The 18,194-nt window shown below is 39.1% G+C and overlaps 1 protein-coding gene across 4 annotated transcripts in view; it reads right to left on the bottom strand.

Annotated features, from left to right (window-relative positions):
- Positions 1–18,194, bottom strand: part of MTM1 (myotubularin 1) — a 51,500-nt gene that overhangs the window by 14,855 nt on the left and 18,451 nt on the right. For all 4 annotated transcript variants that reach the window (XM_019540258.1, XM_019540257.1, XM_019540260.1 and 1 more), the window contains exons 2-7: positions 15,248–15,319; positions 14,465–14,537; positions 12,832–12,926; positions 10,933–11,043; positions 9,763–9,864; positions 338–421 (exon numbers count right to left, since the gene is read on the bottom strand). In XM_019540258.1, the coding sequence (XP_019395803.1) occupies positions 338–421; positions 9,763–9,864; positions 10,933–11,043; positions 12,832–12,926; positions 14,465–14,537; positions 15,248–15,319 (537 nt within the window). The remainder of the gene's footprint in view (positions 1–337; positions 422–9,762; positions 9,865–10,932; positions 11,044–12,831; positions 12,927–14,464; positions 14,538–15,247; positions 15,320–18,194) is intronic.

The following is an 18,194-nucleotide window of genomic DNA, read 5'->3' on the forward strand; positions in this document are numbered from 1 at the left end:
ACGGAGACAAACTTTTAGTGTCATCTTTATTTTACATTCAATGACTATAACAGAGCAAGTAATTCTTCAGTAAGTTTATTATAGATAAGTAAATTATGTTTATAACTTGTCTTCAAAGTACAGAGCCACCTTACTACTCGGTTCTGTTTAAGTCCTAAAAGAAACAACACACTGAAGCATTTGTCTTAATGTTTAATCACATTTCTCCTCTAGTCCCTGCTCTACATCCTAGCCCAGAAGAAAGAGTTGATAAATGGATTTTACTTTTTCTGGTATGTATTTCAAAACAGTAAGTCTCAGATAACAGAAGCACTATAAAATAACAACATTAACTTACTTGTCTCCTGTATTCAGACATTGGATTATAAACCATCCAACCATTTTCAGAAAACTTCTCTTCATTTACAAATGCAAAAAAAGGCTGTAAGAAGAAAAAAAGAAAAATCACACAATTCTAACCAAAATTTGTTTATGCAGAAAATTCACATACCAAATAAGTGTCATAAAACCGGATCAGTTCAAGTTGCCACACCATTTCATGATCCATTCAAAGTTGAGCCAGAGTGTAACAAAGTGCAACATACAGAACTTGTAATCTAGTTTTTCAAAGTCTTTAATAAAAAACTTAGAATAAATATGACAATTGAGTTTTAAATCACATTTTCAACATTCAGGAAGCAAAACAAGTGAAAATGAGGTGAGTGAAAGTGCTAACAACTGTTTACTGTTTAAGCCAAGCCAGGTGAAGATTTCTTTAGCTACTTCAAAGTCTAGTTTATTTCCAGTAGTTTCAGATTCAACCATAAGCAAATAGCTACTCTTCAACTTAAACTCCCCAATAACTATAGCTGCCACTGTTACTCGTGACATGGAGCAGAAGTGAAAACATTGGACAAATGCTGGAGCTAGGGCCGATTTCTAGGACACCTGAAGTTCTACTGTAGTAGTCTACTGCAGCAGTTTTAACAGCACGCTGAAAAAGACCCCATAATTTTTATTTACCAAAAAAAGGTTATTATGCAAGATGGTTCCTGCACCTCCCCCAATGGGCTAAAAGCTAAATGATAATTTTATATTTAATTGAGATCTCTCTCAATTAAAACCACTAAGTAGAGGCAGATGAATTTTAAGCACTGCCCATCATAAGATTTATGGGCAGGGAGGGAATATGAAAAAACAGAGCATTTTACAGAAAAAACGTTTACAAAAAGTGTCAATTTTGAGAGGCAAGTCTGATACTTGGTATATCCATTCAGAATATATGGCTCCAGGTGCAGTCAAATATACACTTTGCCTTTTCCCTCTCAAAGCCCCACCCCCCCAGCTTGCACTGAACTTCAACATCCACCTTTATCATCACTCTGAGAATTAACTAATGATATAACATGACATCAGTAAAAAGTTTAGACATATAGACGAAACTTCATAAAAGGACTGTAAGATGTCTCAATTCAGTCATGTTTAGTGAATGTTTTACCAGTCTTTCTTATAGTCAAAAGTAGAAAAGAAGATAGCACCAGATATGCAAAACAAATTGAAGTATTGAAAACACACCTGGAAACAGTGCCGATCCTGGCTCACAAAGGTTTTTCTGTTTTTAACTTGCTGGTTTCATCCATTCTGTATACTATACATCACCTGTTATTCAATGAAAAGCCTGCCACTTTCATAACAAACGCTTAAAACAAAGTTGCCACTTTGCCTATCATGGATTCTTTTTCTGGTTTTTTACCACAAATTGCAAATAAAGATCAGACATTTTGAATACTAATTAAAACCTGACTGTTCCTGAAAATTAAATACCCTTACACTGTTGTACTAAAATTGGTGGAAAGTTGTTTTTTTTTTTAAAACGCACATGAAGTCAAAATGGTTTACAAATCATGTCATGAAATCCCTTCAATACTATCACAGATCTTAAACTGATTTTAAATCATGGTTCTTTGTGTCATGTAAATAACTTTCAGTCCACATCACTGACTTGCTACAAATATTTGTGTACCTACAGACTTCTCAGCTCTACTAGAAGTATATCAGTATTGTGATATCCTAAATATGCAATTGATGTTTTACTGCTGCAGAGTGGTGGCGTCCAGGAAATTCATCTTAAATCTCAGTGTCAAAAACTGAATAGTTCTCTTCACATCCCACTTTATTTCTCAACAATTAAATTTCTCATTTATAAAAGACTTGAAAGTGAGGTGTAATGAAAAATAACTCTCCTCCCCCTGCCCATGAGGCACAGAAATATTAGCAGGCACTGTTAAAAACAGGTGCTCTGAAAGAACAGCTACAGCATAAAAGTTACTAAAGGCAAGCGACTCAGTATCTTTATAAGGGAGATAATTTTCAACTGCGATACAGTAGAGAAGCAGACTTGGACCACGGAGAATATGTTCAACATTTGCTCTGCCCCACAACTTCTGCGACTCTGGACAGGTGGATCCCAGTTTGTGGAGAGGGGAGTGCAACCACAATTCCTTCACCTGTGTGGCACATGCACAGCGCTTTGTGCATGTGCCACACCCGGTGAAAGGAGAGGGTGGCTGCAACCCCTTGCTGTGATCCTGGATGCCAGCGAGCTCTTAGACCAGATGGGAGCAAAATGGCAGATCTGGGCCATGGCCAGACTCCATTTCCCAGTAGCTCCTGCCTGCGCAGCTTTGGGCCAGCCTTCATGGAGATCCCAGGAGCAGTGGGGCCGTGACAGCATGGGGCTGATACCAAGTCCTGGTTCTGCAGCCCCACGCCCTCACAGCCCTGCTGCTCCCAGGATCCCCGTGGAGACTGGCCAGGAGCCACGCGGGCAAGACGTGGCTGGGCAGAGAGCTGCTCTAGGGCCAGGGCTGGGATCTTGGGGCAGTGACAGCATGGGGCCGCCACAATCTGCTCCCGTGTCCTGGCCCTAGGAACCCGTGCTCGTCACGGGGGCGTGGGCAGTGCATCATGGCTCTGCCCCAGCCCTGCACCATCACCATCTCAAAACCCCAAGGTCTCCCCAGCCCCACCTCCCCCACACCAGAGGAGACCCAGCCACAGACCCTGCCCCTTGCGGATGGTGCACTGAGGTGCCCAAGCAGCAGGGCTGGGCCTAGCAATGCCAGGGCCATTGGGAAATGGAGTCTGCCGCAGGCTGGACGCAGCCTGCCAGCTGGACTTTTCCCACCCATCAGCACAGCTCTGCCTGAGCTCTACATGTGCTGTGAGCTTCAAAGCTTACTGGCACAGGATCTGGCCAGAGCATTTCAGGACAGGAACTGCCCTGCCACTCTTTCCTTCTCCTACCTCACCAATGCAGTGGAAGGGAAAGAGGGGAGTAGGAGGGAAGGACTGCAGCTCTGGATGGGGAAAGTGAGGAACAGAAGAGCAAAAACAGCAGCAGGCTTCAGAGGTGCTTGAAAGTAGAGACTCTGAGCATACCAGCTGGTAAGCTCGTAAAGCTCACAGGACATGAAGCATACAGCTAAGGGGAGGGGGGCTTAAGACCATGCTGCTACACTTCATCCGAATCCACGCCTGCCTGGACAAGTCATTTAGCCCCTCTGTACTTTGGTACACCATATAAAATTGTGACAATAGCACTGTTCTTCATCAGATGTGCAATATCAATAAAAATACATTAGAGAGAGAGGTACTCAGCACAGATACTATGGTTATGGGGGTAATGATCCAAAACAGATTTGCATCCCTCATCCATTCTTACAGATGTGTGCAAAGCTTCCAGTAGACCACTCTATATAACAACTGAAGTCCTGAGCTGGTTACATTATTACACATCAAAATTACTAGTCAGTCAGTAAGAGTCCTCAACAGAAAGGGCTTAGAGTGCTTTTATAGGATTTATTCAAAATTTAAAGTTTAGAGGTGTGCCAAAAGTTGCCACAGAGATGAACTTTGTATATGGTAAAGCCCAAAATGTGGGCTATAAAATTCACCTCGTTACAAAAACTCTCATGACTTCCTGCACGCATTCATATCAACTCAGAGATCTGGGGAGACTTGAAGTCAGAAATGCTGTAGTGCCAATTAAGATAGGCAAATAATATGAACCTTTACAAGCTTGATTAGCCAAGGATAAACAATTTTATCTGCCACTCAATTTATAAGAGAAGAGGAGGTACTGGCCTTTAGGCATGACTAGACAAGGTCCCGTAAGCATTAAAAATATAGCTACTCTAGGCCCATGTAGCACACTGTACTGAATTAGCTTCCAATCCTAGCCAATTCTGCTACTGTCAGGAAGGAAAGTAGTTTCGTGGCTGAAGGCTAATACACCCCAGCTATAATAAGGACATTTGCACTTTGATATAATGATTTTATATAATTCAAATTTGTATAACTAGTGCTGTAAGTAATTCCAAAAGCAGGGGGTTGGACCAGATGACCACAAGAGGTCCCTTCCGACCTGCTTTCTTTTGATTCTATGCTGCTGCCAACCAGGAAAAGAAACACTCAGACTCAGGATCCCAATTAGACAGGGAACTGCCCAGTTACTCAGCAATCAAGAGAAGACCCTGCAGAACTTGTTACCAATCCCTCTCCTCCACACCCTGCACAACAACCCTCTTTACCCAACTGTCTCCTTGATTTCACAGCTTCTCCCACAGGCCGTGCTCAACTCAGCATGTCTATGCTGCTGTCAGAGGTATGACTGAAACTCATTTAAACACTCCCAAACTAGACAACCTAGAATCCAAAAGCAACAGCTAGTTGCAAAGCCAGCCCAGGACCTTGGGTAATTTTACTGGGGCTTCTAGCCCAGGCTATGCCAGCGATCCCCAAGTTTACTAACTTAAAGTTCACTGATCATGTGGATTTGCCTGAGCTATCACACCTTTGCTTTTAGCAGACAGGTTTTCTACACTTCCTGGAGTAGCAAAAGGACTCCAACCTGTCAGTTTTCACATGGAGCTGGGTAGCTCACAGGGACTGGCAAAGTCTTTGAACCTCACCTATACTCACTTAGGTGCAGTTCAAATGTTACCTTTAGTTTGAAGAAAAACAGAAAGCATTGGCCTTGGTGTTTTTTGGAGAAAGAAAAGTGTAAAATGCAAAACTTAGAAAATGGTCACTCCCTTAAAATAATATACACACACACAGAGAAATGCTTATGGAGAGACACAGAGAGATGACATTATGGGAGGGCACAGACAGCAGCATAAGGCAAGACATTTTTCAGTTTTCCAATTTTCTTCTTTTGATATCTATCAGTATTAGAGAAACACTGTTCCCCTAAACTGCTTTTCTATGCTAGGATTTAGACCCCGCACCTGTACTTGTCACAAGTCCCTCTCTGCAGCAGAGCATGAATAGGCCAAAAAGATGCAACGCAGAAGGCGGCACGCTGTCCTCCTTGCCAACGTAATCACTGGACTGATATTTCCCTACTTAGTTCCCCTGAGACAGAAATCTGGTCTCTGTGTTAAGATCTTAAACACATTTTTGATTTCTGAAACATTACCCATTCATTCTCATCTGATCCCTTAGTCACTTCAAACCCAATTCTGTGCTTGACACTACACCAAGCAAAACCACTGCGTATTGGAAGCAGCCCAGTTTTCCCTCTTACAGCTTTTTAACCCTAGGAAAACACACAAGCCCCAAGGAGTAACTGATGAGCTAAGATGACACATCTGTGTGTTTTCTATGCAATAGCTGGCCCAAAGCAGGGAATCCGAAACCCACACCAATAATGTCAAGACCTGCCAAAGCAAGCAGGTGACCTACTTTCTCAATTGTGCTCAGTTCCTTTCTTTGCAGCAGAGACCCCCTCTGATACTATAGTCTGCCAACATACACAGAACAGCAAGTCCTAAAACTTAAGCAATAAATTAAGATTTTTTCCAACTGGGAAACAGCCTTTTCTGCTATGTTGGTTACAAAAGCCCTACAGCAATAGCTGTGAAAATGTGTCCATGAAGAGATTAGACTTACTGAAGGTTAGCCAAATATCCTCTTTATTCCTCAGGTTCAACACACTGCTTTAACTACCATCTATAAATGTTAATGCATGACAAACAAAAGTAAAAGCAGCTATTTTGCTAACATTATTAAAATATTTCAACAAGAAAAAAAAGTTACAACAGATGTACAAGGTGTGTGCATACTTAGTCGATTAAACAGAATATATGAAACATGTCCAATGGGTGCCTAGTGCCCGTGATAAACCATGGGGCATTTATGAAGCTCAGGTGTATACATACCCCCCCCATGCACACACAAAATAAAGCCTCCAATCAACCAAGCTAAATATTAATTTCTAAAATTAGAAATAAGTAAAATTTAAATGAGTAAGAATTGATCTTCGGGTTCCATGTGCCATTTGTTATAGCTAGCAGGTCATTTAAACCAATGAAGGGAAGGGAGCTGCCCTGTCTCAGACATTACAACTGTAGAAACACAATCCAGGTATAGTTTTTTTTCCACTGCTCTCATAAAAAACAGGCAATTATTGACCACACTCAAAACAGTGTTTGATGCACTGCATTTTCCATTTCATTTCCTTACATTATTTCCTATGAGAACTCAAGTAAAAGGACAGTAATTTGGATCTAAACTTCTAAAGAGGTGAATTTTCAATTAATCCTCTTTTGAGGAAATTAATGGTCAAAGGGCTGAAACTGTTCCAGTAAAATCTCTGTGAGGACTTCAACCAAGCATGCAAGAAGCACAAAAGACCCTAAATTAGCCATAGTTGAACCTTCTCTGGAAAAGTATGTAAAAATGCAATTAATAAGTGACTACACACCAGGAAGATAGACCCCTTAAATGACTGGGCATTACCAATAGCATAAAAAAAGAAGATGCAACATCTCCTTCAGGAGCAGTGATCCTCCGGCACCTCCTACACTGCTTCCACTGCTCTGCCCTCCCCAATACCAGAGCAAGGAAATGGGAAGGTGCAGAGTGCCGGGGTTCAGAGAGAAGAGGGAGAGGCACTTTGTGTGATGCGGCAACGGCCTCTTATGCCTGTGGTCACTACTAGAAAACTAGACTGTGCATGTCCTGGACTCAGTAAGAAAACACCCAGGCTGCCTACACACGCGCTCAGGGGTGAGGGGAGGTGGGAGAGGGGTGGGGCGGTGCATTTTACTTAAAGCAGTTCCCAGACAGCCACGGTAATTAAAATGGTTCACTGGTCACATGTATTAAGCCCCCACACGTTTAAAAACAGCTGCAGCATGCTTTATCAAAAACTCATTTTGACAAGGTTTAGGTAATGCACCCGCCGGTGCATTTTAAAATATACAGGGGCTTAAATACATGCAACGGTGGAACAACACTGAAGAGCTCCAATTAGAACATGAATGAGAATGTATATAGGAAGCCCCAGTGACCAAGTCTGGCCCACAAAGAGGTCAGATCCAGCCTCCAGAGATCTGTTTCAAGAAGCTGCACCTTGCTGCCCCTCTGCCCTGCAGCACTCTCTTCTGCTGCAAAGCAGGCTCTGCAGTGGTTGAGCTTACCCTTGCTGCAGAGGCACTGGAATCAGGCAACCAGCCACTCGGAAGGGAAGGATGGGGCAGGGGCTCTGTCCTGCAGCGACAGCCGTGTTGTAAGCTCAGCCTGTCCCAGGAAAAGACTGCCAACTCTTGCTCTAAAATTATAGGTTTGTATATCTATACATGAATCTAGTAAAAATTCACAAAGTGGCCAGGTAGATTTTTACAGAACAGGGGGGACAAATAGGTAGTACAGCAGACTGAACCTTTACAATAGTCAAATAAACGACCATTGAACTTCTAACTTAAGAGGCAAAGAACACAATAATTAGGTCCATACCATTCATTGGTTATTTACACTCACATAACAGCCTAATACTCACATTAATAAAGGCAACTCAAACCACTTATTAATCTCCAACTACTATGAATCTGTATTAAATTTCTTTAAATTTTTCCCTTCTCTTTTCTTGGAGAAAAGTTTTCTAATAGCACGTACAATATTGGTAATGGGATTATATTTCCTTTTCCATTTTTATATATGCTGTGCAGTTTGTCTTGTAAATAAAGTGTCAGTGTCATCACTTGATATACTTTGTTTGCATAATATCTGAAGGTACATCTCAGAATCAGTAGCTTTAACAGATAAATAGTATGGATTCATTTGCATTCAGACTCGACCACAGGACAAATGGAAAAGGGGTATCCTAACCCAAAAGGTTCCAAGGGTTTTTTTGGTCACACAGGTAAACAAAGCAGCCAAAATACTAAGGAATCCAAGAAGGGGCCAACTAAAATTTTAATTATAGAAATATTTATACATACGAGAAGGTGGCCTCAGTACATGATAGACTGCTGTTTAGAAGAGAAAGTGTAACAACACTACGCATAAGAAAGGCTGCTTGCATACATGAAAAAAAATGAAAACAAAAAACGGCGCTCTACTTCAAACTCGTATGCCCAGAACAGGCAGTGTGTTAGCTGCACCCGGCTTTTCCAACGTGTATAGATTGGGTGTTTTAATGGGGTTTTCTTGGTACTTTTACTTAACAGCTAACTGAATCAGCTTTAGAAAAAAAGCACCAAAAAGGCCTGTTGAAGTGCCCGATTTATACAGACACTGCAGAGCTGCGTTAAAGTAACTCGCTGCTTCTGGTAAGGCACGTTTTTGGGGGTTTTTTTGTTTCCCCACATCCATCAGCACCCAGAATGCAGTAACTGATGCAAGTATACCAGTAGACATGCAATTTGTCCAAAACAAGTTATGTTTTCCTGTAATATGTGCGCAACATTTAACTTGAAAAGTTAAAGTTCAAAAGCTGATTTTAATAAAAGACAATTTATTGTACCTTAATACTATTCCCATAATTACATGCAAGTCAGCAAGAGAGACAACTGGCAGGCTTAGTTACATGCAAAAATATGTAAACTGGCACATTTATCCTAATGCAATATGAAATCATTGTCTGCAAATTTAAAAATCATAATTATAATCCACAACGAAAAGCAAGATAGGCAAATCAGTTTCTGTGGGATTTTGTGCACACCAAATATTTAAGTAAATTCCTTGAGAAAGTTCCTTAAGATCTAATACTTTACGTCCAATCCTACAACCCTTTCTTTTAATATTTCTTATACACTTAATCCAAACAAAATAAACAAAAGTTTAACTAAACTTCACACCAGACAACATGAAACATTTATTGAAATATGTCAAATTGATCTGCTAAACATACCATGAAGATTCTTGAACTCAGGAAAAAAAAAACCTGGTTTGCTAGCTTCAGTGTTGCTGAACTCTTTAATGAAATCTTATCTGTAGCAAGTGTGTACAAATTCAGTGCTGTATTACCATCTGATTATCTTGCTTACTACCCCTACTTCTCTTAAATGGCAATTGTCAAGACCCTCGCTTTGACGGCTTTTGAGACTGCATGATAATTCAATGTTTTCAAGAAATAAGATACCATAAGTGCTACCATATAAACATGATGAGGAGAGATGCAAGTCTCAGGTTTTCTTACATGAAATGAACTGTATGGGTCATAGGAAATTTGAAACTGTTAACAGAGTACAAAGATTTGGCAACTTTTTATATACCTGAAAGTTAATTATTTTAAAAGGAAGGAAGAGGCATAAGCTCTTGGGATAAATGAATTCTTAATTATATGATTTTTCTGTACAGTCTTTTTAAACATGGGGTCATGGCAATGATTCTTTTAAGGAATCATTGTTTCTTACACCAGGCCCAGTAATTAACAGAGAAATAAAAATAATTATGCAATTAAGTATCCTAAAGAATAAAGTTAAGCTAACTTACCAAGTTGTGGGACTGAGGAAAAGCATACTTTGTAAGGACTTCAAATATATCTCTTCTACTATGACCTTCTTGTTTCAGTGCAAACCGTAGATTTCTCATATCCTAAGATGAGAAAAATTACTTTTTAAAAAATCATTAAGGTACTTTGCAAGTACATTCTGAATACTTTCTACCTAATGTATGCAAAAGATGCAAAACCATTCAGTTTAGGCCCTCCACCTTACACTATGGGTTATGAATTCTTTATTTGTAAATAAGAAATTTTATAAGATGATAGCTAACATGTAATAGGAAGGAAGAGTTTTACCCAAATACATACTGCTGCTCTTCCTCTACTTTGGCTGTAAACCATAAGAAGTGACAGTTTTTGATTCACTAGCAAGTCTCATGGGTTACTGAATACGTGTGGGTTGGGAGTTACTCTGTGCTTCCAATGCGAATACTCTGCCAACAATCTGTCTAGACTACATTGTCCCCAGCCATTTTCTCTTGACTAACATTGAAATTAAGAAATCTGCACATGTAACTGCTGAGAACAAAGTCTGTGGCATAGATATTCCATTCCAGGCTTACACAAAGCAAAAAAATCCTCCTAAGCCCATGTTTTCTGTAGCATTCTGTATAGCCAACATTCTTAAGAGGAAAAAAAAAAAGTTTTGCAAGTCAGTTTATGCCTCTAAAGATAAAGGCCCCTTTACTGTCAATGAAAGTCAATACAGTAACTATGTGACCCTTTTTAAAAGGTACTTGATGGGTCTTTTAAAAAATACACAACAACAGACAACTGACTTTTAGGGTCCATAAAATAAAAGAATTATAGGTACAAGGAGTGATTAAAGCCCAACTAGCCCCAAACTATGCAAAATACAAAATCTTTTGCCTAATGTAACAAAACACTATTCAATTCATTTGGACACAACAGAAGTACCTTTTTCTTGGACAATTCAAAAAAGCTGCCTGTAAGATTCTTCTTGCAGGATGAGGAAAAAAGGCAATTTGGGCCTTAAGTACATTTAATCTGTACTACTACAGATTCAGGCAAGCAAGCAGCAAAAAGAAAAAAAAAATCTCTTGGATCTAATGCAGTTGAATCTAATTCTAGAAAATATAAATGAAGGGCATAAGTAAGAAGTATGACATCTCCCTTTATTGAATTCTTGCAAGTCTTACTTTACAAGTTATATCTAGTCCATAGGAATTCTCGCCTCTACTTGAAGCTCCTCCCATTTTTTCAATCCTTGAAATTACACCCAAAGGAACATCCAATATCACAATTGACTCCTGCAGGGAAGAAATAAATATGAAAATATTGTACCTTAGTTTCACACAGAATTGAGTTGTGATTAAAAGTAAGACAGACAAGAAAAGGTGTTTCTTGCTTTAACCTTTCAATGTGAAGCCCACACCGACTTGATGACATCCTCCCTTCTCCAGTATCACTACATCATTGCATATCAATTACAAACTAAGAAACTAAAACTTCTCAAGAAGTTTAATCAGGAAAATGTTTTTAATTTGTCCAGGTGTACTATAGTTATTGTTATCGAAAGACTATTCACCAAATTTTGCTCCTGAACATGTGCATGTCAGACAGCAATTCACTAGGAAAGTGAGATGAGATTGTCAGATAGGTTAGCAGAGGTGTATATCCTATAAGAGTCAACTAAAAAGCTACATAGCAGCTCAACCTAATCTTTAAAATAAACAGCTGGACAGATACTTGAGAAAAAGTAAAACTAACATATAGTTTTCATCTTACAGAGGCATAACTAAGCACAAACTGAGGGAATTTCACCTGATGGTGGTAGCTCTTTATTTATTAAGATTTTTACAATTAAATCGCATAATTATTAAACCCTAGAACTGTTTAGCTATATTAATTGAACACCACTCTAGGCTAAACCACAATCTTTATGATAGAAAAATAAACTAAATATCTTTTCATTAAATCCGCTAAAGAAATGTTACTCCTCTATTCACAGTTTAAAAAATACTGTTTTATAAATTAACATAGCAGAGCAATACACCCACCATTTCTGTACTAAATACTGCCAAGCTTTCACCATCAAATTAAACAGGTAAGATCACAATCTCTGTTCAAGAACTTAAAACCTGAAATTTGATAACAAGTTATGCAAAAGAGCAGCCTATGAATTTTATACGGCTTTGCCCACCCTTGTTGCAGAAAATATAGGTGGGTGATCTGCAGCACAAGTGCCACATGCAACAATCTTTTCTGACACTGCAGATCTAGCAGGGACCAGGAAGAATAGTGGCAGACAGGAGAAATCATAGCAATGGATCGGACAAGGGAAGGGGAATCAAAGTGCTACTGGAAGGGGCAGGGCTTACCTTGTGGCATGCCTGCCAAAAAGACTGGCCCCCACTGTTCTATAAGAGCCACTGCTATTCAATAGGGCAAGACAATTCTAATTATCCTTAAATGTTACTAGTCTTCAAATCACTCCATTTTCATACTATTTCTCTCTTCTTAATTGTAGTTACAGTGAAAATCTTGCTTTAGTAGAAAATTGTAACCATTTCAATCACAAGCTTAATCATGGGAAGTGTTGTTGTATCATCTATGTTACTATCCACACCCAAAAAAATACCGAGAAGTATAAGCCAGTCACTGAGGTTCAGTGCATTTACTCACATGTTAACAATAGTTAAAATGAATAACTTTTACTTTTGGAGGATTACTCAGTGGCAGAGAAAGCAATTATTGTTTCAAGTATTACACACTGCTTTGAAGTCTCCCATGCAGTTTCATCAATGCCTCTCTGTGGGGCAGGGGGCCAAAATTGAACAGAGTGAAATAAGAAAAGTGACCAAAATTGGAACCAAATGCAATTGGGTTTATTTTTTTATGGGGTTAATTTTGGTTAAGATTCGCCTTCGAGACTACTTTGAAAGCAATTTGTTTCATGTAAGCCAATTAAGCAACCACCGATTAGCAACCGCATAGACCCAAGCAAGTTTGAAGTCAGGTGACAGACAACTGTATCTCACTGCCATCCCCAGTTATGCAGAGCGGATGTGTGTGTAAACACTTTCACAATTACTCACTGTTTCCACACTTCTTAAGTAGAGCCTATAGTTTGTGATGTACACTCTTCCTTTAATGGGACCATTGAATGGACACATGTAGATAACTTCTTTATCTATAAAAGAAACACAGTATTAACTTCTAATTAATATTTAAGATAAAGGGCAATATTGGTAAACAGCAAGATAAGAGAAACTAGTCTCATAAGAAGAGAGATTGGCAGGCAGGAAAACTTTAGTCACATAAATTTAAAACATTGTCCATTTCAAATCCAATCTTCTAGGGCAAAAAAAAAAAAACAACCATGAAAAAGTTTCAGACTCCATATATGCCCCAATTCTACTAGCTGATTTCCACAGAATTATGCTTACATTTGTGTTTTAAATTTCTTGTGGCTATGTGAGAAGTGACTGACTTAATTTGTTCTTATGGCTACTGAATTGCTCTACTTTCAAGTTTCACAGTGAGAACATTCTAAAATCTTGCAACATGCTGCCTTCTTCCAAGTTCAAATCTAGATCTCTTGTAAGGTTAGTGGAACTCATTAATGAGTCTCCTTCCAACAAACCCCATTTGGTTCCGCTCACCAGAACAAAACTAAAAAACAAAACCCACCCTGGTCATAAATCAGACCATAATGCAAGTAGCTAGACCCCAAAACACACACTAGAACACAGCAATACCAACCCTAATAAACCTTGCTGTACAGCATAAAAGAACCCACATAGATAGCACATTGTTCTTAAAGAGATTCTACTATAACATTTTTCTGAAGTTTTACTTTAGCTGTTATAACGGTTTCCATTAAAAAGATTCAGTTATACTTTTCTCCCTACTTATTCCTCTGCCCTTACATCCTGGTCCATTAACCCCATCCAGTATCCGTACTCCTTCCACAGTACCCTCAATATAGGGAAAATCAGGAGGACTATGCCTGTTGCCCCTCCAGCAGACTTCATTTACCCACATTAAGAAACCCGGGAAATCCCCCATAAACAACAGCTTTGTTTAAAAAAAGCTAAGGTTGCTCATATGTAATGCCCATCCAATGCATCCCTTGAAGCAAAGAACATCAAACTAGAAAGACCTCTTACGTGCACCTGAACACCCACATAGCACATTTCCACTGACAGTAGCAGACTCCACAGAGAGCAGCCGTCTGTCTCCAACTGATAAGGCAGCCCTGCACACAATACATTAATCTTCCTCACACTGGGACACAAAACTAACAGTCTCCTATTTCTCTAACACAACACCACACACTTAACCAGTGTACTCTTACTAATCCTGACTTCTTAGTGTTGCCAAGGTAGCACATTACTATAGGAGAGATTGATGTGTTATGTGCAGTGTGTTTCATTATCTACTGGAAGCATAAGCAAACTGGGGAGTCTTGTCACCAGACATGTGCTACATGTGCAGTAAATTATGATTAATAAGCAACTCTTAATGGGGCATTTCCTTGCATGTGAGTTTGCCTTGGATTACATGTTACATAACTCTGATTGGCTTTAAAAAAAAATGTTAGTGATTTTTCCCATAAATAAGCTTTCCCTAGTAGCCCAACCCAATTCTGCAACACCGCAAGGGTAAATCTACACATCTTCCCCTTCAACATGCAGTATTCTAGATGGCTCAATGATAGCCTTATACCTGTAATTCTGGTTTCTCCTGGTAGACGAGGTATTTCCTCATTTTGTTCCCAGTTAGTTCCATCTTTTGGGGTCTAAAGAAAAAAATTGCATCAAAACTGGAAGGCTCTTCACTGGGCACCATCACTTCAAATCATACTGGTGCAAACTTTCATAAAAATATAGAAGTCAGTAAATGAAGAAAGGATTTTAAGGGCAGGAATTGTTAAAAATACAAGGAAAGAAGGACAAAAGTAAAAGGTTTTTTGGCTATATGTGTTACTAAAGAAACATTAAAAATAATCTTCACATTTAATCTGAATATAAATTTCTATAGCACCAAGACAGAGCAAGGTGTGTATGTATATAGCCCTTAACTTGTAACTGAATAGTGGAGTTTCTCTCTCAAACTGAGCCAGCTATATGTAACTAGATGTAACTTGTTTGGTTATGCTAGGGATTTTTCTTCTTAAAACCAGCTAAATAGTAACAAAATAGTGTTTTCCAATATTAGAAGTGAATAAGTATGTAAACATACACCAGGAAGAACTGTAAGGTACTAGATTAAAAAAAACCAAACCAAACCAAACAAACAAAACCTTTGAGATAAAATCCTTTGATCCACCAACCTGTGAACACAGTCTTACAACTCTGAACAATGGATTTATTTAAATTATGACAATAAAGTAATTAAATTTTCCTCTGGACTGTATAACTCAAGATAAATACAGTTTTGGGCTCAAGAACATGAAAAGCTAATGCCCAAGTCATGCGATTTAAGAGTGAAAAAATAAACGACACTCACCCTTTTCACTGAGGAGCTTTCCAGGGAGTTGGAATTATATTTAGGTGTTGATGATGAAGCCATACTGGGGATCTGATGAGAAAGCAGATATTGGAGACAAATTTCAGTTAGATTGGATACATCACAACACAGCTGTCCAGTTTGCAAAAACAGGAGTTAAGATTTTGAAATGCCTAAAAATCAAATGCTTTTACACAATTATACAGCAGGGTAGATTCGTACTTTACAGACTAAATCAGAGAAATTTAAGCTTTCATAAGCAGTGGCTTACTTCATCAGATGCTGTGAAGGGACTGAAGAACAGCACCTCTACTCAGATGATCATATTTTTAAAGCAACTGAGTACAACAGGTCTCACCCCCAGCTACTCTTCCCCCTTCCCCTTCAGATCACACACTGGGATTCTTCACGTTAGGTTTTACATGTTTAAAATCCAATGGAGTTTTGGAGTCAACAAAAGTCATAATACTTAAAATAACGAGTTCTGCCACATACAGATGCAGCTTAGGAACCCAGTTTACTCAGAATATTTATTTACATTAAAAACCCCAAAACTTTAATTTAGGCAAAATGCTGACAAAATTAAAAGGAATTACAGCTTGTAACTGTAACATTAGTGTACTCAGAACAGTTTTAGGGAAGCTAAGAGAAACAGTGAGAAGACTGGGGGAAAAAAATCTGAGTTTATAAGCACTTTTAAGAGTTAAACAATGAAACTTCAATGAAGCCAACAGCAGAGGGCGTTGCTACCACTTTCTTGATCTCTATAGCCTTGATGTATTGAAATGAAGAGGCAGTTTTTTATTCCAAGTTCAAAAAGCTGCTTTTAATTAAACTACACCATTCCTAATTAGCAAGCAAGCAAGCTTCAGTCCATTTGCTGATTTTGCTTTATGAGCAGAGACATAAGTCTATTTTCCAGAAATGACTGCCAGTTATATTTCCTTTTCATTAGTAGGACACTCTTCACTTACTGATTTGCAGCAGCCTTGTGAAAAGTTCTGTGGTGCCATTTGATTTAAACCAACAAGAAGTGCAAGATCTTTCTTACTGCAATCCTAACTGAAAAGACTACATTTAGGAATAAGCACCATTGCCTTTTTCCTGCAGAATTTTGTAAATCTCTCTGTATACAATGTACCAAGTTGTGAGTCTACCTTTGCTCCTACACAACAGTATGAACAGACAGCAGTACTAACAACCATCTTGAACTGTGAAACCAAACTTGCTCTGAAACCCCTGGGTTGTTCAAGGAAGTGTTTCAGTGTTAGGGAGGTTTTTTTTTATAATTTCTATTTTGTAGCTGGTCTGTGTAATGAGTGCATAACAGCAAGGCAAATGCGAATATCCCGATATTCAATTTACTTATGTCTGCTTCTGATATCCTACCATGACCCAGCCTAGCAAATATAGCAGAAAGCAGAAACACCCCTTTAGAGAATAGCACAAATCTATTTATATTCCAACTGGAAACATGAGCAATAAAGAATTTGTGATGCAGCACATTAAGTTGCTAGGCTGACCGTCATACTGAAGCATCACTTCCTGTCTAGATCTTTTTCAGGCTAAACTTTCTCCAAAAATTTACCTTTATTGCAGCTTAGGAGCTTGAGCTCAGCTAGCTGAATGTAGCTTTGATTTTCACTAGAATTCAAAATAATCCTTATTTTTGCACTCAAGAAACTGCTTTGCTTTAAAACACAACTCATGGAGTCCCAAACAGCAACTAGTGCTTTTGCCATATTTCATATGCAGTCACTTGAATTGTGGTATCCCCTTTCTGCTACTTATATTAAAAGGATCCTCTACACATAGCAATAGGGAATCTAGTTTTATCAATTTTATAGGCTCAGACGAAAAAACAACAATTTTTCCACTGCATCTTTCAGAGTACAGGAACATTCTGAACAAATGTAATGTTTTCCTTGGTTGTAATACTAACTTGTGTCACCTGTGTGTATTTGAACACCAAATATTCAAGTGGCTGAGGAATTAATTTCTTTGAATGCTGAAGCTGTCCTTTACATTGAAGAGTTTTTTTGTATTTGTTCTTGGTTTAAGTTCTGTTTTAATTAGAATAATGTGAAAGTATTCAGTCACCATATATTCATTAATATTCAGGTATATTTACTGAAATATTCATTTTTTTTTAAATATCCTTTTGTGGAAACACATTTTAAAAAAATAAAAATAAATGTCCTAGTAGAACGGAGAACCGAGTTACAAAAAATGGATAATGTGTACCCTGCATGTGAGGATGCGAGTGCAGCATATGTTGGACATACTAGCAAAACGAAAACTATATCGTTCAGGTATCAACAGCAGTCAAGCCACAGCTGAATGGGCTGCAGTATAGGCTGTACAAGATCACCAGGATCTCAAATACTTCCCTAGCCCAGAGTGGAGGGCCGCTTAGTGGGTTTTGGCGAGCTGTCAAAGGCTGCAAGGCCTGCCCTTGGCAGGTGCCGTGCCCCGCCCCCCGGTCACCATCTCCAGACTGGACGTTCCACCCCCTAATCCCTGACCTTTGCCACCAGAAGTCCCTCCCCTTTCCCCCAGAAGTACTCCTCTTGGGATGGGCACTGCCATCTTGGAACTGGAAATAAAACCCAAATTATATACTAAAAATGAAACACTGACAATTGTATATTTTAATTTATTTTTAAAAATATTTTTGTCCTGATTTGTGCGTTTGTATGGTATATATAGAGGTGATTGCATAATAGCTCAAAATGAAGTCTTACTCTCAGATATTGTAGGGGAGTGTGGGAGGGGGTGGGGGTATGCATGTGGATGTGGGGGAAGGTGCATGGGGGTGTGGCTGGGTGGGTATGGGGTTTGCGGGGTGTGTGGAGGGGGAGGGTAGATGGGGGTGTGCATGGAGAGGTGCGTCGAGAGCGGGGCTCCCCTCAAAGGCAAGCAGATGTGTGGTGGAGGTGTTGGAGAG

This window comes from Crocodylus porosus, unplaced genomic scaffold, assembly GCF_001723895.1.
Source record: "Crocodylus porosus isolate Cpor-Errol unplaced genomic scaffold, CroPor_comp1, whole genome shotgun sequence".
Lineage (NCBI taxonomy): Eukaryota > Metazoa > Chordata > Crocodylia > Crocodylidae > Crocodylus > Crocodylus porosus.